General features: G+C 41.6%; 1 protein-coding gene across 5 annotated transcripts; it reads left to right on the top strand.

The window, feature by feature from the left end:
* The first annotated feature begins 7,407 nt into the window (after positions 1–7,407).
* LOC103719716 (putative S-adenosyl-L-methionine-dependent methyltransferase MMAR_1595) lies at positions 7,408–14,909 on the top strand. Of its 5 annotated transcripts, none has more exons than XM_039118143.1 (8): positions 7,408–7,734; positions 8,910–9,091; positions 9,165–9,285; positions 13,008–13,132; positions 13,456–13,584; positions 13,685–13,849; positions 13,941–14,000; positions 14,683–14,909. In XM_039118143.1, the coding sequence occupies exons 1-8, from the start codon at positions 7,503–7,505 to the stop codon at positions 14,752–14,754; spliced, it is 1,086 nt and encodes a 361-aa protein (XP_038974071.1). In that variant the 5' UTR covers positions 7,408–7,502; the 3' UTR covers positions 14,755–14,909. The 5 variants fall into 5 exon arrangements, 4 of the variants coding, with proteins under 4 accessions (XP_038974071.1, XP_008807306.2, XP_026665274.2 ...); XM_026809473.2 differs by having other exon boundaries at positions 7,427–7,734; positions 9,025–9,091; XM_008809084.4 differs by lacking the exon at positions 14,683–14,909 and having other exon boundaries at positions 7,418–7,734; positions 13,932–14,420.
* The last annotated feature ends 7,809 nt before the right edge of the window (positions 14,910–22,718 follow it).

The raw sequence follows: 22,718 nt of genomic DNA, 5'->3' as shown, positions 1-22,718 counted from the left end.
ATCGACCTCGCACCAGGAGAGGGGCCAGTCTCCAAGGCTCCTTACCGGATGGCCCCTGCTGAGTTAAGGGAATTGAAGGTACAACTACAAGAACTCCTGGATAAAAAGTTCATCCAGCCCAGTGCGTCGCCATGGGGAGCTCCTGTCCTATTTGTGAAAAAGAAAGACGGGAGTATGCGGCTATGCATCGATTACCGGGAATTGAACAAGATAACCATAAAGAACAAATATCCCCTACCTCGGATCGATGACCTGTTTGATCAGCTGCAAGGCGCCCAAGTCTTCTCCAAGATAGATTTGAGGTCAGGCTACCATCAGCTGAAGATCAAATCTGAGGATGTGCCAAAAACTGCATTTCGAACCAGATATGGGCATTATGAATTTCTGGTTATGCCTTTTGGATTGACCAATGCCCCGGCTGCATTTATGGACTTGATGAACAGAGTCTTTAAACAATATTTGGATCAGTTCGTGGTAGTTTTTATCGATGACATTTTGATATACTCAAAGAGCCGGAAGGAACATGAAGACCATTTGAGGGTGGTGCTACAAATCCTTCGAGAGAAGAGGCTGTACGCCAAGCTGAACAAATGTGAGTTCTGGCTGGACAGTGTGGCGTTCCTCGGCCATATAATCTCCAAGGAAGGAGTGTCAGTGGACCCCAAGAAGATAGAAGCGGTGGTGGATTGGCCTCGTCCCACCAACGCCAAGGAAATAAGAAGCTTTTTGGGATTAGCCGGGTATTACCGGCGATTTGCGGAAGGGTTCTCCAAAATAGCTACCCCCTTGACCCAGTTGACTAAGAAACGGGCCAAGTTTATCTGGGACGGCAAGTGTGAGAGGAGCTTCCAGGAGCTTAAACAAAGGTTAGTTTCTGCCCCAATTTTGACATTACCGTCCTTAACTGGAGAATTTACCATCTACAGTGATGCTTCCAAGAACGGGCTAGGCTGTGTGCTGATGCAAGATGGCAAGGTGGTAGCCTATGCCTCGAGACAGCTGAAACCCTATGAACAGAACTACCCGACACATGACCTAGAGTTGGCCGCAGTAGTGTTCGCCTTGAAACTTTGGAGACATTATTTGTATGGCGAACACTGTGATGTGTACACCGACCACAAGAGCCTGAAGTATATATTCACCCAGAAGGAATTGAATATGAGGCAAAGAAGGTGGTTGGAACTCTTGAAGGATTATGACCTGAGTATTAAATACCACCCAGGAAAGGCCAACGTGGTGGCGGATGCCCTAAGCAGAAAGTCAGTTATAAGCTCCGCCGCTTTACTCACCACTCAACCACAGATTCAGAAGGATCTCGATAAAATACAGGTTGAGGTGGTTACCCAAACTACAAAAATTTTGCTGGCCGCCTTGAGTATACAACCAACCTTGATCGATAGAATAAAGGTTGCCCAGCAGTCTGATGAGCACATTTGCCAGCTCAAGGATGAAGTGGAGAAAGGGTTGCGACCCGAACTCCAAATGCACCCAGATGGCACTCTAAGGTTTGGCCACCGACTGTGTGTACCGGCAAATGTTGACCTAAAAAGGGAAATCATGGAAGAAGCCCACCAATCCCGTTTCTCTATTCATCCAGGCAGTACTAAAATGTACCGGGACCTTCGGGAACATTACTGGTGGAAGGGGATGAAGAGAGAAATAGCTGAGTTTGTGGCCCGATGCTTGACCTGTCAGCTAGTAAAAGCAGAGCACCAGAGGCCAGCAGGGTTGCTGGAACCAATAGAAATTCCTGAATGGAAGTGGGAGCACATCACGATGGATTTTGTTACAGGACTCCCCAAAACGGTGAGAAAGAATGATGCAGTGTGGGTGATTGTTGATCGCCTTACAAAATCAGCTCATTTTCTGCCATTCAGAATTGGTACTCCTTTAGACAAGCTGGCCCAATTATACATCGATGAGATTGTACGCCTGCACGGAGTACCAGTGAGTATCATTTCTGATCGTGACCCCCGATTCGTGTCCAGATTCTGGGAAAGCTTTCAGAAGGCCATGGGTACCGGACTGAGGCTCAGTACAGCATACCACCCCCAGACTGACGGCCAGTCAGAGCGGACAATCCAAACTCTGGAAGACATGCTGAGGGCTTGCACTGTGGACCTAGGTGGAAACTGGGATAGTCACATACCACTGGTGGAATTTGCTTATAACAATAGCTACCATTCCAGTATCCAGATGGCCCCATACGAAGCTCTCTATGGGAGAAGATGCCGATCCCCCTTACACTGGGATGATGTCGGGGAGCGGAAAATGCTAGGCCCCGAACTGGCCCAGCACACCAGAGACAAGGTACTACTAATTAAGCAAAGGCTTCAGGCTGCCCAGGATAGACAGAAAAGATGGGCTGACAGAGGAAGAAGGGCCTTGGAATTTTTGGAGGGGAACTTTGTCTTCCTAAAAATTTCACCATCAAAGGGTATTACCCGATTCGGAAGACACGGCAAATTAAGTCCTCGCTACATTGGCCCATTTGAGGTTCTTGCTAGAATAGGCAAAGTTGCCTACAAATTGGCCCTACCTTCAGAGCTATCAGGCGTACACAACGTCTTTCACGTCTCTTTGTTACGGAGGTACGTTCCGGATCCCAGCCATGTGGTACCACATGAGCCTCTGCAATTAAATAAAGATTTAACCTATGAGGAGGCTCCCCTGCGCATCATAGACAGAAAAGAGCAAATTCTCCGAAGGCGCACCATTCCCTACGTTAAAGTCCAGTGGACCAACCACACTGAAAGGGAAGCTACCTGGGAATTGGAGGAAGAGATGCGACAACGCTACCCTCAGCTCTTCGAGAACCGAGGTATGTTTAATTTCGAGGACGAAATTTATTTAAGGGGGGAAGGATGTAATGTCCGGGCCCACAACCTACTAGGCCCAATAAGAAATAGGCCCAGTTAAGGGTTGGGCCCAAATTTCACTGTAGCCAGCATAATTATTATCAGGAATAAAAAAAAAAAAACGAAGGGATAAGACCGACAGGGAGGGGTTACCGCACCCCCTGCTGGCAGCCGATGCCGGCGCGCCGGAGACAAGGGGGGGCGGCGGCCAGTCCCGAAGTATGGAGGAAAGGAGAGGATGGGACCTCTCAGAGGGGGGTTTCATCCTCTAAACAAATATTTAAGCCTCTGCCGGCAACCCCAAATCACAGACCCCCCTAAACACCGAACGAGAGAAAGAGAGAGGGAGCCGAAGCCCTGGAACCTAAGGCCAAGGAGCCCTGAAGCTCTGAAGAAGGGGGGACTACCAGGGAGGAAGCACTGCCCGACTACACCCGACTAAAACCAGGTATAGACTCCCTGTTAATAAAATTATAAAGCATGGAGAAACCCCTCTGTGGGGTGCTCTTCCCCTCTGTGTCAACAGGGACATAGAGGGGAGGAGGCCGGCACAGGAGAGGGAGAAAAACCCACAATCCCTGGGTCGGGCCGGACTCACAGGCCGCGACCATCCGGACCGAACCCAACCGGGTTCGGCCTGTTGACGAACCGGACACCGCGGCCTCGGCCGCGGGTACCTTGGGGTTCGGGGGGGGGGCAACCCAGGCCGCCATATCTGGCCGGGACGACAACAGAGGCGGCCACAGGGCCGCCAGCCCCGGCCGGACCACCACCTCTTCTCCGGCAAGGGGTGGTGGTGCCGGAAGGAAGGACCGAAGAAAAGAAAAAGAAGAAAGAAAAAAAAAAAAAAAAAAGAACTCACCGGACCTTGAGGCTTCATCCCCTCCGGCCATGCCTTGCCGTGGACGGAGCGGGTGGAGGCTCTCGTTTATAGCCGGATCCCGACCCATCTCCGAGCCCTTCCCCTCTCCGGCATTAATTCGGAGGGAGGAAGGGCTGGCCTTCCCTTCCGCCGGCGCTCCGGGGGGGAAACTCCACCTCGGTTGGTAGATCGGGGGGAGCCTCGTCTCCCCGGCCGCCTGCAAGGGAAGAAAAAGGAAGAAGAGGAGGGTTTCGGTGGGCCGGAAGTCAGGGTTTCGGTGAAAATAAAGAAAAAAAAAAAAGAAGAAAGAGAGAGCAAGGGAGGAAAGGAGAGAGAGAGGAGGCCGTAGATCCGGCCGGAGGAGAAGAAGAAAGCCGAGGGCTCGGCCGGAGGCTAGGGTCTCGGCGAAAACAAAGAAGAAAGAAAGAGAAAGAGAGAGAGAAGGAGAGGGAGTGACCGAGAGGGAGAAGGCCACAGATCTGGCCGGAGGAGAAGGAGGGGGCCGGAGGACCGGCCGGAGGCGTGGGTTTCGGTGGAGACGAAGGAGAAAAGAGAGGAGAGAGAGGAAAGCGGGAGATGAAGAGGCGGAAGCCTCTGGAAGGGGGGAAGAAAACCTGATAACGGGTTCGCGGGTCGGATCCGAATCCGAACCCGCAACCCGTTAAGCCCAAAGAAAAAGAAAAAGAAAAAGAAAAAGAAAAAGAAAAAGAAAAAGAGAAAAAAAAAGGGGGAAAGGGTTTAGCCAAATTTGACTAAACCCGAGCCCAATCAAATTGGGCTAAGTCTGGACAAGCCAGACTATAAATTTAACCAAAATTAAACCCAAATTAAACTTGGGATTAAGCCTAATGACCAATTAGAAGGCCAATTAAACTATATGGACCCAATCAAGGCTCCAATATGAACACATTAGACTTGGGCTAAATTTCGGGTAGAATCCAAACAAGTAAAAGGAAATAATATGCTCATTATAATGTGATTTTAGGTGACTCAGGATCCGTCACCAGGACGTAAGAAACTTGGGAGAAAACGAATCACTGTAAGTAACCTGTCCTAATCCTGTTATGGATCATGTTATGTTATTAATGTTTCCTAAGCATTTATTTTAAGTATATATGTTTCATACATGATATGTTACAATGCATAAGTAACTTTAATGATCCCAGAAGCTATGGCTATGTATGCAACATGATGATACTGATATTATAATCATGCATGTAAGTTTATAAAGTCTTAGCTAGCCCAGAGGCACTATAATGGGCTCAAAGATGCTACTGAGAATGACTGAGCCGCCAGTGGCTGAATAGTAACTGAGCTGCCCCGCCAATGGCTGAATAGTAACTGAGCTGCCCCGCCAGTGGCTGAATAGTAACTGAGCCTGCCCCGCCAGTGGCTGAATTGGAATTGGGCCTGCCCCGCCAGTGGCTGAATAGTAACTGAGCTTGCCCCGCCAGTGGCTGAATAGTAACTGAGCTGGCCCCGCCAGTGGCCGAGTCTGACTTCGCAGTAGCATCCGAGAGTAAAAGGACCACGGCATGCCGGGGGGCACGGTTTCATATGCATATAATATGAAAATTTTGTGATTTGCACTACTGCTTTGTTTAAATTGCATACTTATTATGCCAGGATGATTATTAGATAAACATGCATGTCAGCTTCTCAAAACCCTGATTTACATGTTTAGTCTACTGGTTGATCCGGTAGGATTATGCAGGATTACTTACTGAGCCGTGTAGCTCACATCTGTTTATGTTTCGTTTTCTTTCAGATCCTCACCAGTGATCGCCATCAGATATGTTTTTATTTTGTTACAGAGCTTCGTATTTTTGGAGAAGCTTATATACTTCTGTACATTTGAATAGCATAGAAGTTCTGTATTTTTGGTTTCAAACTTGAAGGTTGTACTGCAAACTTTTAATATATATATAAGGATGAATCCTTTTTGGCTACCTGTTACCCCTGTATGATGCTGCGTGCTAATGTGGGCGATAGTCGGCAATAGCACGGCCGTGTCACGGATCCGGATCCGGGGCGTGACAATTTTCAGACATGCTTGCGTGTGGGAAACCAACCCTAGATTGTCCTACATCGCTCTTCCTGTCGGTCTGAGGGTGGCAAGGTGCAACCATCACGCCCTTGGTCCGAAGTCTTCCATTGGCAGGACTAGGTGAGCTCAGAAAGCTGCGCCTCTGCAAATGGGAGATTTGTCATATTCTATGTGTTTGGGCTCGGAATTGTGAAGATCGCTAGGTAAAGCTTTAAAAATAAGTAAAGATAATTTATTTATAAGTCGAAGCTCGACTACTTAGTTTTTGGGATAAATGGTAATTTTAATATGGTATCAGAGCAGAGATTCTGAGTTCGAACTCCGATCCTCTTAACATAATGAATATTTTGAACAAAAGTTCTTTGGTTGAGTGCACCGGAAGAGATCGCCTAGAGTTTCTTTTATCTTTCACCACGTACCGATCTGCACAGGTCTTGAAGTTGAAATTAAAGAGACCAAGAGGAATGGAAGCCCTACCAACGGAGTTCCTTCCATCTACGTTATGCCTCGAAAAAGGGGGGGAAAATATGTGAAAGGATCTCGGTCTCTTTCTTTTCAAGTCCATTTGTAGCTTCTGTCTTCTTTGATCTTCCACTCTCTCCGTCGTGACCTTCACCATCCGTCCGTCTGCAGCAGCCACCATATCCTCCTCAGAGTCTCTTCTGTCGTATCCCTTTTTTTTTTTCCCCCTCCGAATCTTGCCAATTGCTAGGGACGATGATGAGTCTCTTTCTCATTTTTGCATGCCTTTGCAAATATGGAACTTGGAGTTCAGCGATGCATCATTTATGTAAAGCCAATATACCCTTAACAATTTTTTTATATATACCATAAGCTTCTTCGATATAGATGCAATAATGATCTAATATATATCTCTAGTAGCATCAAACTATCGATATATAGTTTTTCATAATATCCTTTAATATATAGCACATGACCCAATGCATATCTCCAACAATATTAATAAATAGTTTTCAGAACATGATGTTCGTTAGTATTCAAATTGTGGCCAGTTGATCGCTTGGGGATGGGAACTATGGAAGGAGAAGAAAGAAGAGAGATAGATGGGGAGCTATGGACAGACGGCATCCCTCGAAATCATGTAGATAGAAGGGCCTTCGTTAACAAAAAAGAATAAAGGATTAGTTTAGTTCGCGGGAAAAGAAGGAGAAAAATATGGTCAATTGCTTCTTGTTTCATTGAAGTTTTCAAAGAAAAGAGATAAGAAAATAGCATTCCTATGAAAATAAGATTTCTATAAAAAAAAGAAAATTAATAAGAAACATAGAAACTGATTGGAAATTGTAATACTTTTTTTTTCAAAACTACTTTTTAGCCAAAATCTCTTTCTTTATTAAGAGTATAATAGATATTTTACATAACTTTTTCAGAAAAAAAAAGATGTTCAACCAAATATAATCTACTCTGAAATAGTCATATTTGGTCAACTAAATATGCCAAAATTATATATACATAGGCGAAGCAGATGAGTCCACAAGGTTTTCGGACATACTGGGGGATCTTTATTCACGCATAATAAGACAATGTCATAGGTGATAAACGAGCGGAGTAACCTTGGCGGCATTTCCTCGTTTCTGCAAAACGCAACTTATGGCGGACGGAACCCAAAACTGTTGTAACGACCGTTAAATCGCCGAAAACAACCATTCGGATCCAAGTCCACAAGTTCCACAAAGAGAGTCCGGGAGATCATAGCCACAGAGAGGCGGAGAAAATGGCTCGGCTCGAGAACCTCATCCGCCCGCCGATGCGATGCGGCGCGGTGGCGAAGCGCTCCATCTTCCCCTCTCTGCCGGCCGCCGGCTTCGCTCGGGGAAGGAAGTGGGGGAAAGCCGGCCGAATGACCCTTGCTATCGCTGCCAGGCTTGGCCGCGAGGACCCCGATTTGCTCCTCCGAGCAGCTCTCAGGGCCGCGTCCCTTCGATTCCAAGAGACCCTTCGACCAGGTGTAGATCGCTCTGAGTTTCTGTGCTTTCTTGTTTCTGGTGTTTTATGTTATTCGAACAATGAGGTCCAGAAGCACCGAACCTATTTGAAGGAATGCTTCCCTTAAACGATCTTTCTAGCAAATATAGAAGGTAAAACTACCCAATTCCTTGCAAATATAGAGCAAATATAGAAGGTAAAACGATCATTTTGTGGTGAAAATCCCTCTAGGAGGAGCAGAAAATAAGCATGCTCTTCTCAACTATCGGGTGAGATTAGGGGACAAAACCTTTTTTTAGCCTTAATTTTTTCCTTAATTCCTTGCCTACTTGTGTGTTTTCGCCATAATCTTGACAGAATACTTGGAAGAGAAAGGCCCAATCTCGAATTAATGGAGAAGAATTTATATTATTTGGATGGGGGGAAATTTGCTTAATTTTATGTATGGTCTATCTTAGCAAGCTTTAAAAGCGGGAGTCTTTTGCTTTAGTTTTCTCCTGAAAGATGCTGAGAATTAAAAAGTTGTGGTACCCCTTGAGAAAATCAAGTTCACTTTGTTGAGTAATTTGGAAAAGAGATTATTGTTTTATTCTATATTTTTGTGCATGTATGGATTCTTGATTGTGGTATTGTGGTATTCTCATACTTGCTTTTTTTTTAATTGATGTGACTGTTGAAGTTGGATAAAAGAAAGCTTTTTTCTTTTTTTTTAATTATGCACTTGCGTGTGTTTTCCATTTCATATTGATGTGAATCTCGAAGTTTTTTTATTGCACTCATGCGTACATGTTAATATTTTTATTGTTGTGAGTTTTGAGTCAGAAATAATGTAAGCTTGATATGATTGTACTAATGAATGCGGATTGACAACGATGTTTTGTTTTTTTTTTAATCCTTGGAAGTATCATTCACCCACAATTTGTAGAACTGAACATAGTAAGTGAGAGGCATAAATTATCCTATTTTGAGCAAAAACAGCTAATGATTTTGTAAATTTTTAGGCTACATATTCATATTTCATGTAGATTTCTTCTCTTTCTTTCAGTTTCCATTTTATCAGTAGGATTCTAGTTATTTTCAAACAATTCTCATAGTTTGCCATTAATAGTTGGGAATGGTTACTCTAGAAAAATTGGTTGATATGATTGGTCAATTCATTCATATATTGGTATTGGTTTGATATTCTGAACAACAGATCCTCTTTTCGTTGATCCATATGCCTGCTGCCTTCTTTCCCCTATCAGTGGTCATTGGGATATGGAGGAACAACCTCCAGTTTTAACAACTACACTATCTCCATGTCACTATAGGTTAGCAACAAAATTCCTTGATGACAAATTGCTTAGTTTGGCGAGCAGTATGGACAAAGTGAGGCAGGTATTTGATAATTTAAAATTTGTAAGCATTCCTTGTTATCACTGTTGGATTAAGGTTCTCTTATACTACATAGATTGTTTTGTTGACAGATGGTATGGACACCCGCCCATATAGGCTGAGTTGGCCTCAGCCATCCATTATATATGATGTCTCTCCAGAAAGTGTCTTCAAGGTAGCATCTCAAAGGCTTAAAGGTAAGTGAGCTCTCTCAAATAAAATTTTCATAATTGTGAAATTTCTCTGCTACTCACCCTGGAAGGAGTCTCATACTTTTCTTTTGCTTGCTTTGTTATTTAACTTCATGATTTCGTTGAATACTAGAACTATAGAAACCATCTTTTGTCATACTAGGGGAAAATTCTATTTTAATTTCTAGAGATTGCGAGCCATTGTGAGAGTGGTGAGTGCTCTTTACCCATGAATTGAAAGTTTGACTTTCTAGATAATTATGACAAACTGAGGGAGTTAAATTGACATTTTGGAATTGCTTCCCCCGTCCTATTTTCTTTTTTCTAGTTTATTGTAGGTTTCCTTGGTTAAGCAAATAGCAAATGTAGTCCTAACTTGACATATGGATATTCCTAATCCCAAAAGCTCAATGTCACGTTCTTGATTTAAGAACCTTAAGTACAAAGTTTGACTGCGTAACTAAAATTATTTTTGCGCTGCTAACCTCAAAAAATGAAAAGAAGCTGAGCTAGCACATAAAACCAAGCTTTAATATTATTGTGTACTTACTAAATGAATCTTGGAATTGGTTTGCATTATGCCTTTATAACATGATGTACATTGTAAGAAATGTCTTCTATTTTTAGTTCAAAGAGGGATCCTTGAGAAAAAAAGAGAAAATGTTGAGGAGTATGAAAAATTATCTTTAATAAACTTGTGAACATCTAAAAGATGCGAAAATAACTCGATGAAATTTCTCTTTATCTATGCATAACTTGCATAATCACCCAATCAAGTTGGTGTTGGATATTTTGGTGATCACGAGGGAAAAGATTGATAATGGTAAAGTCTAGCTTTTAAAGCTTTGATGGCAAATCATCTAAATAAGGAACAATATTGAAATGAGCAAAGATATCATTGATTTATCTCGGACAAAATGAAATGGATTTGAACCCTTGGTTTGATGAGGACGTCAGAGCTTAAACGGGGGGAGTATGTAAGGATCCGTGCGGGCGTGTGTTTAGCCCCACATCGGAAATTCACCAAGAAAATCTTGGGTACTTATATAGAACTAAGGAACCCAAATAATACTTTCTAGCTAGCCATTTTTGGGTGAGGTCCTGGGTTGTTACAATAGATTTAGAGAAATATCCAAAATTTACTTTAACAAGGATACATATAGAAAGATCTTTGAGAAATTAGTTATAATAGCAAAAATTGGACAACTATCCATTTTAAATGTTGATATCAATATTCGATGATTAAATTCTCCATCTGCTCCTTCCCCTAATCACCCTCATCCTTGCACATTGAAATGCCATAGCAAGCCTTCAACATGTACCCTCCCCCCATTTAATCTTCATGTTCCCTCCCCTTCAAAACCCCCCTCCTGGACTATGGTGGATCCATTGTTTTCTATAATGGCTATAAACACCATCCACCTCATCCATCTTTCCTCCATAATGGTTTTGCTTGTTTTGATTGTTAGATCTTATTCCGGTTGGAAGGCTGAAACCAAGGTCTACTGTACCGACCTGTATCACTCTGTAGTGATCGTATCATACCATACCAATAAAGTGCCAGCATGTTGTCGAGGTTTGGTCTGGTATATTAGCTGAATTGGTTTGTATTAATTCTAATAGAGAGGAACTGCCCATGCTGCCCGATATTAACCTATATCACACTGTTTCAGGCTGTACCTTTGTTAGGAGTGAGAAGTCTTAGTTCGGGGTACATATCGTACCCTACCATACCGATTGTACCATTCCGAACTAGTAACATATCGGTGTGCTTCTTGGTACTAGTTTTGCAGACCTTGACTAAAACCCTTCTTGGCCAAGCTAAGATCCTATCCTATAGCTCTCATGGCCAGCTATTGAGCATGGGAAAATGAAGACTGCCCACCTCCCATCTGACCAAAGTGCTAGAGTTGACTGGAACTTATTGGAGCATGATGCTCAACATCTATGTCATTAAGAAAGCTGCTACCATTCTTCACCACTTCCTATCTACTTGAACCCTCTTTTCTCCAGCAACTGTTAGACATAAATTTCCCTCATCTCTCGAATGCCAAGCAAATCTCAGTTAATGTATTTATCTTGTACCCATTTTTTTTTGGATATTTCATTTTTTAATGGCCAAGAAAATTTATCCCAAGCAAATCTCAGTTAATGACAAACTGCTGTGTCTCAGCAACTGAAAACAATGTCCCTATCTTGTTATTATCTTTTCACTTCTTAAGATTGTTATCACCTGATTAGCCACTTGCACATGCAGATTGTATCCCCTGGTCTTGTTGGTTCAGCTAATGGAGTACTGTTCAAATAGGGGATGGGAGGAGATCTAGTTGGCTAACATAGGGGATCTAGTTGGCTAACATAGGTGGCTCATTGAGTGACTGAGTAGAATGAGGATCACTTGCAAGAATACACAAAAAAAGAAGGTCGAGACATTGGTGAGAGCCCTATCAACATTTTATAGGGAATGCTAAACCTAGAGGCTCATGTGACTGATCCAATATAAGAAAAGATTAGCTTGGGTTTTTCATGAGGGGGGGACCGTACAATTACCAAATTGTGTAAATCCCTTGTGTGGAAGGTCTTGTAATTCAGACAAAGATGACCACCTCCTTATTATCTCATTTGCCCATGTCAAAGGCAATGGCTTGATTTTGCTATTGCTTCTATTGCTGTATCCTTGATGCGTAAGCCCCCTATTTCATGATCATACTATGTGAACATACATGCATTGTACGAGGGGGGTGGGGGTAGGTTAAGATTGGGCTGTCTTTTCCTTTAGGAATCTTTACCTATGTATCCAGCAACAATGTTATGAAAATCTTCATGCAATCTGTACCTATGAGAGTGGTGATAATTATATGTCACTGAAGATACTAGGTGTTTTGGTTTGCTTAGCTTACAGTATTAACAAGTTAAACATGAAATGGAGGTGGAAGGGGCCTTTTGGAGGTTACTTAATAAACATCTATGGGAAACTAACCTCTATGTCACAATTGTCCTATATCTAAATCTCCATAGATTATGTGATGTTAAACATATCTGATTGATCATATATATATGTGTAAGCCAATAATTTTGCTAATAGTTTTTTTAGAGGATTATAGAACAATCTTTCCATATATTGAGCTGCTTCAGTTTTGATCTTATCCTAGTACAATTTTTCAGTCTTTATCAATAAGCTGGTTACTGTATCTCTCAAAAAAATCATATTGAAAGAATTTAGGAAAACATAAATGGTGGAAAATAGATTAAGATGGTTTAATTTGGATCAAGAAGTTTGAATACATTTATAACTGGAAGTGGTGAAGCCTTGACAAAGTGGCAATAGAGATCACACAAGTTGTTTTTTTAATGAAGGAATCCATGATCTTGATAGAGAAGAAGGAGGAAAGCCTTAAAAGGAGTGGGAGACAGCTTTAAAAGAGGTTGCAGCAGGGACTTGGTAAACCCTGTTATGAAGAGCATGACATTTGATAGGAATGTATGGTCAATCTATCTCAAATCAGTGCATTAGGGATCATGCTATTTTTTTGCCCGCTTTTCCCTTTTTTTCATAAGAGCTAATTGGTCATGGTTATGATTGAACTGATGCAATGCCAACTCAGAATATTCTCTTCGCCATTACCTTGTGTTCCTTCTCATATAAATTCTAGCTCATATGCATGCATGATGTCATAAATTTTGGACTTATGACGTGCCTCATGCCCTTTTTTCCTTGGATATAATAGGTGCTGGAGCTAAAATTTCAAGAAACTGCATGCTAGTCCATGTTCCTCTGGAGTCTTCTGATTTACAGGCAATTTTGTGTGAGAAAGGCTTTAAAGGTGACAAACCAAGTTTATGGGTGCTTCAGGTGAAACATGGAATTTACAATACAACTATTTCTTAACAAGATCATTACAGCCATGTAAATTGTTTAACTTGACACTTTATCACCACCTTGCATGTTTATTCCAGTTTCCTAGTTCTTGTTTTAGAGCAATCAACAAGTTGTACATTTCTTGTCCCAGTTGAAATAATGATTGATGGTTGATTGAGTTCCTTAAGCTACCAATTTGCAGCTTCTTCTGGTGTCAAAGAGGTCCCCGATATAGTCTAGATAGCCCTGACCTGCTTTAACAATTACTATGCTAAGATGCTTACGAGGGTAAATACCAGCATTTATGTTCCTTGCAGGGGCTACCGCTGTTGACTTCAACAGGCTTGAATGACATTTTGTTTGCCATCAGCAATTTAGCCATGAAAGGAAGCTTTTTAATTGGAGAATTGCCCCTCTGTTTTCTGGGGACTGAAATTGGAGACATGGTTGATTCATTATTCTACTGTCAATCTCTCTCTCTTTTCTTCTACCATTCAGTTTCACTTGTGATAGTTGCTTGGCATTTTTCTTCTTTTCTTATGGCAGCCTGCAGCGCAGAAGTATATGGAAAAACTTTTTATAAGTCATGGTTTCAGAGCTGATGCATTTGACTATGGTGAAATTGCAAAAAACATGCTCTTGGAACCTCCATCAGGAGCTTACAAGAATGTCCTTTTCATTGCAGAACAGTTGCGGCTATCTGATTCTCAGGTGATCAAACTTGGATGAATCTAAGCTCTTATTGTTCTATTCCATTTCATTTTTTATTAGCTTAAATAATATTTTAACCCAGAACTATTAGAGGGAGTGCTGGCAAGTGTGCGGGATGATCCAGCAATTGGATAACAAGGATGCCCAGAAGGTTTTCCATTCATAGACTAATTAATCTACCTGAAGCTAGCAAATAAATGAAAGCTTACGTGTATGCTTATTCATCCTCATGTTTTCCTAAGATGGAGTCCTTAATTACTTTCTTGGTGATCGTAGTCTAGAACCTTAACAAGATCAAATTTTATCATAAAGCAATGATTGGTGATCTATGGTATCCCGATTTGATAGGGGTATCAGTCGGAGAGACTGTTTCTATCCCCTGTTGAGGCTTTTTCTCTTATCCTGTCTCCTTTTAACTATGCCGGAAAGTCGCCCATTAACTTATGAGATATGATTGGATAGTTTCGACTCTTGGGTGGCAGAAATGAGGTTTCCAAACACCCTGTAAATGCAGGCTAGCACCAGCATTGCAGTGTATTTAGTGTGAATAATTCTTTTTCTTTTTTTTTTTTGAAAAAGAAGCTTTTTGAAAATACTGATCTTGTAACCCTATTAAACTGGTATATGTAGGTTGCCTTTAAATTTGATTGCTTTATGTGCGTATCAATGTTTATAATCATGAGTTGATACCGAGGGTGCCTTCCTCTAGCAAAAGCTCGTTCGCTATGTTGATGTGGGATTTTAGCTCAAATGAATTTAGATATTCATTTGTTAAGTGCAAGCACTGAGCTGACGTGAATATTTCCTTGCATTTCTCTTTCCTGTTATCATAGATGGAGAGCTGGTGGATGCACTTTGAAAGGATGGAAGAAGAGGGGGATGAAGAAGGATTTGAAGAACTTTAGCATGTTGAAGAAACCACTGTGTTTGAAAAGTGATACAGCGATTCTGTTAAATGCTAATAACATTTTTAGGCACATAGTTTTGATTAAGTATCAACATTTGGCTTTCTAAAATGAGAAGTTCCCACAAATTACTACTTTTTTGTGGGCTTTTGATATCTATGCAGCGCATGTTTACCTTTTTCTTTTTTCTTTTATTGGGGAACCTATTTAGTATTAGAACAATGACATGGCCACAGACCCAGTGTACTTGGGTTTTCCTTGGTCTGTGAAATTACTATCGCAGCAACTCGTGCAGTTTTGCTTTGTTGTAATTCTGCCGGTGCAGATCTCCTGATATGCATTCATTCAGCTTCTTTTACTAGAATCCTGCATATAGGGTTGAAAATAGATCCATCTAGAACTATTTTTGTATCCAAATCTAATAAAAATTTAAGCATCCAGTTAATATCTGTATTCATATCCATATTCTTAAAAAAAAAATAGATATGAATATGAATCGGATTGAATAGTTGTCTATCCATATTCTATTTATAATCTTATTTAATTTTATATAACACTTATGAACTTTTAAATATCTATATATATATATATATAACCATATTAATATTCTATTAATTTGATTTATCATTCGTATGGCAATATCTTTAATTCCACGATTATAAAGTTTAATTATCTAACTTTTAATTATCCGACTTATATCTAAATTTTTATCCATTCTTTCGATATCTGGTTGATATCAATATCTGTTTAAAATAAATATAGATATAAATTTTTGCATTCAATTAATATTTGTAATTGTATTTACCGAATAAAATAAATATAGATATGGATATACTAGTATTCAATCCAATTTCAACCTTATCTGTATATGAAATTGATGCCGCACCAAGCACAGGGAAATCGGCTGCGGCGAGGGTCCAACTCGGGTGTCTGTTGTGGTGTTGCAATGGGAAACAGAAGAAGAGGAAAGGAGAACATGAGGAGAAGAAGAGTGGGAGATCGGCAGAAAGAGGAGAGGAGGGAGAAGAAAAGAGAGGAGAGAGAAGAAGAAAATGTGGGGGGAAAAAGGATTTCTTAATTTTTCATTAACCCTAATCAACATAAAAGTTCCCTATAAATAGAGCCCAAATAAGAACAATTAAAATAAAACCTCTTCTACACAAAATAATTTCCAATGAACCCGAAATACACAAATAAACTCTAAAATGCGAACAAGCCCAAAATAAAATGGTGGACCAAGCGGGGACATAATCAGCTCCGATGTCCCCATCAACTCCTTCCGGGTGGGAAGAACTCGACCCCGTCGAGTGCAGGTCTGGCCGGCTGTCGTACTGTTCCAGAAGGTCAGGGTTAAGGCACTGCAACTCGACCCTCGAAATCCACGTCACATCCGATTCCGGTCGACCTTTCCACTGAACAAGGTAACGTTGGTAACTTCCTCTCCTGATAGATATAACCTTGCTTATCTAATATATGTTCTATGTGTTCTCTGCATGCATGAAACTTTGGAGGTGGAGGCTCAATAGCAGGTGATGGGTCAAGGTGATCAATAAAGGCGGGTGTATCAACAAAAGGGTCAGAAGGAATGAATGTTGACTTCTTGTATGGGACTAAATCTTCAATATTAAATATCGCACTAATTCCATAGTCTTCAGGAAGATCTACAACATAAGCATTCGAACTGATTTTCTTTATGACTTTGAACGGTCCCGCACTACGAGATTGCAACTTTTTGAACGTTTCCGAAGGAAGTCGTTCAGGTTTAATTCTTACCGTGACATAATCGCCTACATTCAATTCTTTATAACGTATGTGCAAATCAGCAAGGGATTTATATTTTAAATTATTAGAGTGAATACGTTTGCTGATTTTCTGATGCAATGAATGCAGGTGTGAAGCAAATGATTGTACAGACTCAAAGACTCTATGTTGATGAGACATGGGAATCAAGTCTATGGGTTGCCTAGGTTTATATCCATTCACCACTTCGAAGGGACTCATGCCTAAGATCCTATTGACCGAACTATTGTATGCAAACTCGGTGGTTGGTAAAATGAGATCCCAAGTCCTAGCATGCTTACCTACCAGACATCTTAAAAGATTCCCTAGACTTCGGTTGACAACTTCTGTCTGACCATCAGTTTCGGGATGATAGACAGAGGAAAATTTTAATTTGGTGCCCATCATGTGCCAAAGGGTTTTCCAAAAGTAGCTCATGAATTTAACATCCCTATCGGACATAATAGATTTTGGGAGGCCATGGAGTCTAACGACTTCGTCAAAATAGAGTTTCGCAATCCTAGAAGCATCAGAAATCTTAGAACAGGGGAGAAAATGAGCCATCTTAGAGAATCGGTCCACCACTACAAAAATGGAATCGTGTTTGGTGGAGATATATGGAAGCCCTAACATGAAATCCATACTAATATCTTGCCAAGGACAATCAGGAACGGGTAGTGGAATGTAAAGACCAGTGTTCTGTTTACGTTGTTTGGCTAGTTGACATGTGCGACACTGACCGACAATTTTGGCCACGTTTCTCTTGAGACTCGGCCAGAAGAAACGTCTCTCCACCAACTCGATGGTTTTGTCTCTCCTGAAATGCCCAGACAGTCCTCCAGCGTGTATTTCCCATACTACAAAATCTCTCAATGAGGTTCGGGGAATACAGAATCGGTCGGAGCGAAAGAGGTAATCGTCTTGTAAAAAGAAATCATCTTGTTCTCTCTCTACTCCATCTCGTAGGGTCAGGTATACATCACTAAAATCGGGATAGGTGGTATATTGTTCCATGATCCTTTCAAAACTAATTACTTCAGTACTCATCACGGATAGGAGGAAGATCCGTCGACTGAGCGCATTAGTAGCCTTATTTTCAACTCTGGCTTTATGTTTCAGGACAAAAGTATAGGCTTGAAGAAACTCAATCCAACGGCCGTGCCGATGATTCAATTTCTTTTGGGAGTTGAGATACTTTAAAGCCTCATGGTCAGAGTACAATACAAATTCTTGCGATAGCAAATAGTGTCGCCAATGTCGCAAAGTTTGAACTACCACATAGAATTCCTTATCATAGGTGGAATAACGTAACCTACCGTCGCTTAATTTTTCGCTAAAGAACGCGACAGGGTGACCTTCTTGGCTTAACACGCCACCTATGCCAACGCCAGAGGCATCATATGCGACCTCGAATACTTTAGTGAAATTAGGGAGACGCAAGACAGGCATTTCGGTCATCCTTTTCTTAATTTCATTAAAAGCTTGGGATGCCGACTTAGTCTAGATAAAGTCTTCTTTCTTCATGCAATATATAATGGGAGACATTATCGAACTAAAATTTCTAATGAAGCGACGATAGAAAGTAGCCAAGCCATGAAAACTACGTACTTCCGCTAAGGTCTTGGGCTTAGGCCAATCGACTATCGCGCTTACTTTTTCCGGATTAGCGGAGACACCCTTAGAAGACACTATAAACCCTAAGAAGGTGACGTGATCGGTCAGAAAGGCTCACTTCTTGGGGTTTGCAAAGAAGCTTTCATTCCTAAGGACATCACAAACATGCCTTAAGTGTGAGAGATGGAGCTCTTGAGTTTGACTATAGATGAGGATGTCATCAAAATATACAACGACAAATTTATTCAAGAAAGGTCGAAAGATCTGTATCATCACCCTCATGAAAGTACTAGGAGCATTTGTTAACCCGAACAGCATCACTAACTATTCGTAGAGTCCATCTTTGGTCTTAAAGGCAGTTTTCCATTCATCCCCAGGACGAATCCGAATCTGGTGGTATCCACTCTTTAGGTCGATCTTGGAAAAAATTATAGCACCAGACATATAGTCCAAAAAGTCGTCCAGCCTAGGAATGGGAAAATGATACTTAACCGTGATTTTATTAATAGCACGGCTATTGACGCATATCCTCCAAGAGCCATCTTTCTTGGGAGTGAGGAGTGCGGATACAGCATAGGGACTCAAACTCTCACGAATATACCCTCAAGTGAGGAGTTCGTCAATTTGACGTTTCAGTTCAGTGTGCTTGTTTGGGTTGAGCTTATGATGGGGAAGATTTGGCAAGGATGCTCGAGGAATGAGGTCAATTACGTGCTGGATATCACGCATCGGAGGAACTGTATCTAGAAGATCCTTAGGGAAAATAGAGTGAAACTCCTCCAACTGGGACTCCACATTGATAACCCTAGCCATGAGGGCAAACACAGGTGATTGGCTTTCGATATCTTTCATTACCTCTTTCGAAGTAATGATGTGAAGTGACTCATCTTTCCGTAGTGTAGCACTCTTCTTTTCAGGAGCGGGCTCTCTAGGAGGCAATGAATTCAGTATAATTTTCTGACCCTGGAACATAAAGCTACACGAATTCGACCGACCATGAAGTGTGACGTCCCTATCGTATAACCAAGGTCTCCCTAAAATGACTTGACCTACGTCCATCGGAAGGCAGTCGCACCAGATCTCATCTTTATAAGATAGGAATTGAATCGGGACAAGGCATCTTTTCCGACACCGAGATGGACGTCTTATCTACCTAGGCTACCTTATATGGGTTGGGATGAGGGGTAGATTTTAGGCCGAGGCGGAAAACAACTCCAGACGCTATAGCGTTGATGCAACTTTCGCTATCAAATAGGATTTTGCATGTTTTACCATTGATCTTAATAAGCGTGTAAAATAGGGAGGTTCTACGCCAATCTTGTTCGGTCTTGGTTTGAGCTAGAGTACACCTAACCACATGAAGCCTCGGGTTTTGTTCATTTCGATCAATGGGCTCATTTTGGGGTTTAGTCTGGATAAACTCTAATCCGGTTGTTGCCTAAGGTGACAAGCCAAGAGGGGGGGTGAATTGGTTTCTCTTAATTTTAACTATCTTACTTATGTTAATTGATGAGTTAGTGGAATTAAAACAAATCACAATACAAACAATAAGAAGTATAGTGGTTCGGTGCTCTCCTAAGCACCTACGTCCACTCCCCAAGCGATCCCTTGGGAATTCACTATAATCCCGCGGATTACAGTTGGATTGTTTTCCGGGCTCACAATCCAAAAACCTTTACACTTTGGTTTTTCGGGTTCACCAAAAACCTATGTTGGTTTTACGGGCTCACCAACGAACCTATGTTGGTTTTCCGGGCTCACCAACGAACCTTTACAATTGGTTTTACGGGTTCACCAATCAACCTATACCGTTGGTTTTGCGGGCTAACCAACTAACCTTTACAAGGAGTTTAATAAACAAAGTAAGAAGATTTAAGCTCCTAGATGAGCAAATATAACAATATAATCTACAAAGAGGAGTTTAGAGAATAGTTATCGCTTGATGTGACTTCTCTCTTCTTTGTCAAGGATGCTTCACTCTTCAAGGGTGGAAGGAGCTCTTAATGACTCTTGGAATCTGCTCAACCACTTTCTTTGGACTCTTGAATGAAGCACTTGGATGAAGAAGATTAGGGCACCTTGTCTTTCTTGGGTACTCTTTGATATTTTGCAAAAAGGATGTTCTCTCTGATGAATAGTGCCACTTTAAATAGTTTCCTTCATCCATTGGACAAGCCCCAATGGTTAGAATTCAAAAACTAGCCGTTGCTCACTGTTGGAAGGACAAAAAGTACTTCTGCAGAACTAGCCGTTATGCTTCTGCCCGTGCTTGGGTCGACTCAACCTTTTCTTGGGTCGACCCAACTTTCACTTGGGTCGACTCAACCTTTCCTTGGGTCGACCCTCTCAGAACCACAGAAACTTGTAATTCAGCCTTCCTTCACTTGGGTCGACTCAACATTTCTTTGAGTCAACTCAAGGTTCAGTTGGGTCGACTCAACTTTCACTTGGGTCGACCCTCTCAGGTTTCCAAAGAACCTATTCTGTCAATGTATTCTGTCACTACCTTTGGGTCGACCCTCTCAGTGTTTGGGTCGACTCAAGCTTGGGTCGACTCAACTTCCTCTTGGGTCGACCCTCTCAGTGTTTCCAGAGAACTGTTTTCTTGAGGCTTGAGAGGCTTGAGGTTTGGGTCGACTCATGCTTTCCTTGGGTCGACCCAACTACTGTTCATCCGTGCCATTTTTGCAGAAGTGTGCCAGATGCTTTCTTTATGTGCCGGGGTCGACCCAATCAACCTTGGGGTCGACTCAATCCACACTTTGCTGCAACTCAAGGTTAGATTCATCCATATAAACAATGAAATGCATCTTTATCTTATTATACGAATATAATGAGAGTAACAGACTTATAAATGAAGTATCGAATTAACTTGTAACATACTCTTGATTATTGCTTGTTAATCATCAAAATAACACTATCATCCTCAATCTCCCCTTTTTTGATGATTACAAAATATAGAGTATGAGCCTATTGATACTTATCTTAAAATCAGTTTTAAAAGGGCTCAAGTTGCTGAATTTCAGCTTTTCAAATATGAAAGTGAAGTCTCCCCTTTTTCATCCAAATGTTTCCAATTTGACTTTTTGAATTGCTCCCCCTTTCATTTATATTTCATTAAAGATGAAACTTCAAAAATTTGAGATAAAGCATGAGTTTCAGATTATGTATCGAGGTGTGAAAGGTATGTGCCAAATTCTGAAATTCTATGTGCCAAATTCTGAAATTCAATAGAAATTTTAGATTTGATCATTTTCATTGTTACAAATTGCTCCCCCTTAAATGTATATGCTTTCCTATTATAATTTTCAACTTGTTTGACAACTTATTTCTCTTTCTTACACAACTTATTTGTCTTTCCTTACTTCTCCCCCTTTTTGTTATCATCAAATAGGTGCATGGGAATATACACAATAATTAACAAACATTTAAACTTCATTGATCAAAATAGGAACATTTTAGTACAATTAATGCTAAAAACAAAAACAAATACAATGTTCCTCAATCAAAGTTTAAAATACATGATCAACACAAAATACATATGAGAACTAGATGCATATCCTAGGCTCTAAACAGAAATACTAATATCAGCCTAGGGAGTATCTAATGGCTGTGATCTAGTCCTCATCCTCCTAGTATAAGTGGCGAGGGGAGGTCGAGCCTGATGAGACTGAGTCTGGCGTGGAGCACGGTGAGCTGGATGACTCTGTGCCGAAATCTCTGACTCAGCTGCCTGTGGCACAGATGGTCCATGAGTCTCTCTCTCTCTCGCCGTAGAGCTCCTATCTGCTCTCTCAGATCACTGATCTCAGCAGACATGATATCTAGTCTGCTCGTCAGCCCATCAGTGATAGTCCTCGCCTGAGCTGACATAAGCTCAGTCATCCTACTCCAGAACTCATCTGTGTCTCCCGCAAGAACAGATGACGATGGTCCAGCCTCTGAAGGTGCAGTAGGATGATCCATATGCTCCTCATCCTCAGGGATAGGGTCTCCAATATCTGGTGCATCACCCTCTGGTGCATCACCCTGAATCCCTACTCGAGCACGAACCCACTGCCCGTTCACTTTCTCATAGCCAATGCGAATAAGTGATCGTGCAGTGTATGTATCAGTAAAATGCAGATGCCTGAAGATCTCCCCCTCGATAGATATGTCGTGCTGTCGAAAGATCAAGGTGAGTATCATACCATAAGGCAGGGATACTCTGGAGTTGCAGATTACCTTCCTCATCTGCCTCAGTATCATGGCCGGGAGATTCAGGAGAATACCCTGAATAATATGCTCCATCACAACTAGATCTCGCTCTGAAATGAGATCAAATCTCCCGCTCTTCGGAAATAGAATCCTATCAATGATGTTGTGCAACAACCTCATCTCTGCAGAAAGAGAGCTCGCTATAACCTGCTCCGAGAAGTCGAAGTCTTCATTCTCAAGAATTAACTGCAGGGCTCTCAACTTGTTTTTTGGCTTTTCTGGAATTGCTCCTTCGCAGGGGAGATGAAGCAACTCACTCAAACTCTCTTCAGAAACTCGAACCCTAACTCCTCGAACTTCCGATATGAGCTCTC

Source organism: Phoenix dactylifera, unplaced genomic scaffold, assembly GCF_009389715.1.
Source record: "Phoenix dactylifera cultivar Barhee BC4 unplaced genomic scaffold, palm_55x_up_171113_PBpolish2nd_filt_p 000311F, whole genome shotgun sequence".
NCBI lineage: Eukaryota > Viridiplantae > Streptophyta > Magnoliopsida > Arecales > Arecaceae > Phoenix > Phoenix dactylifera.
This window is presented reverse-complemented; position numbering and strand designations above follow the sequence as displayed.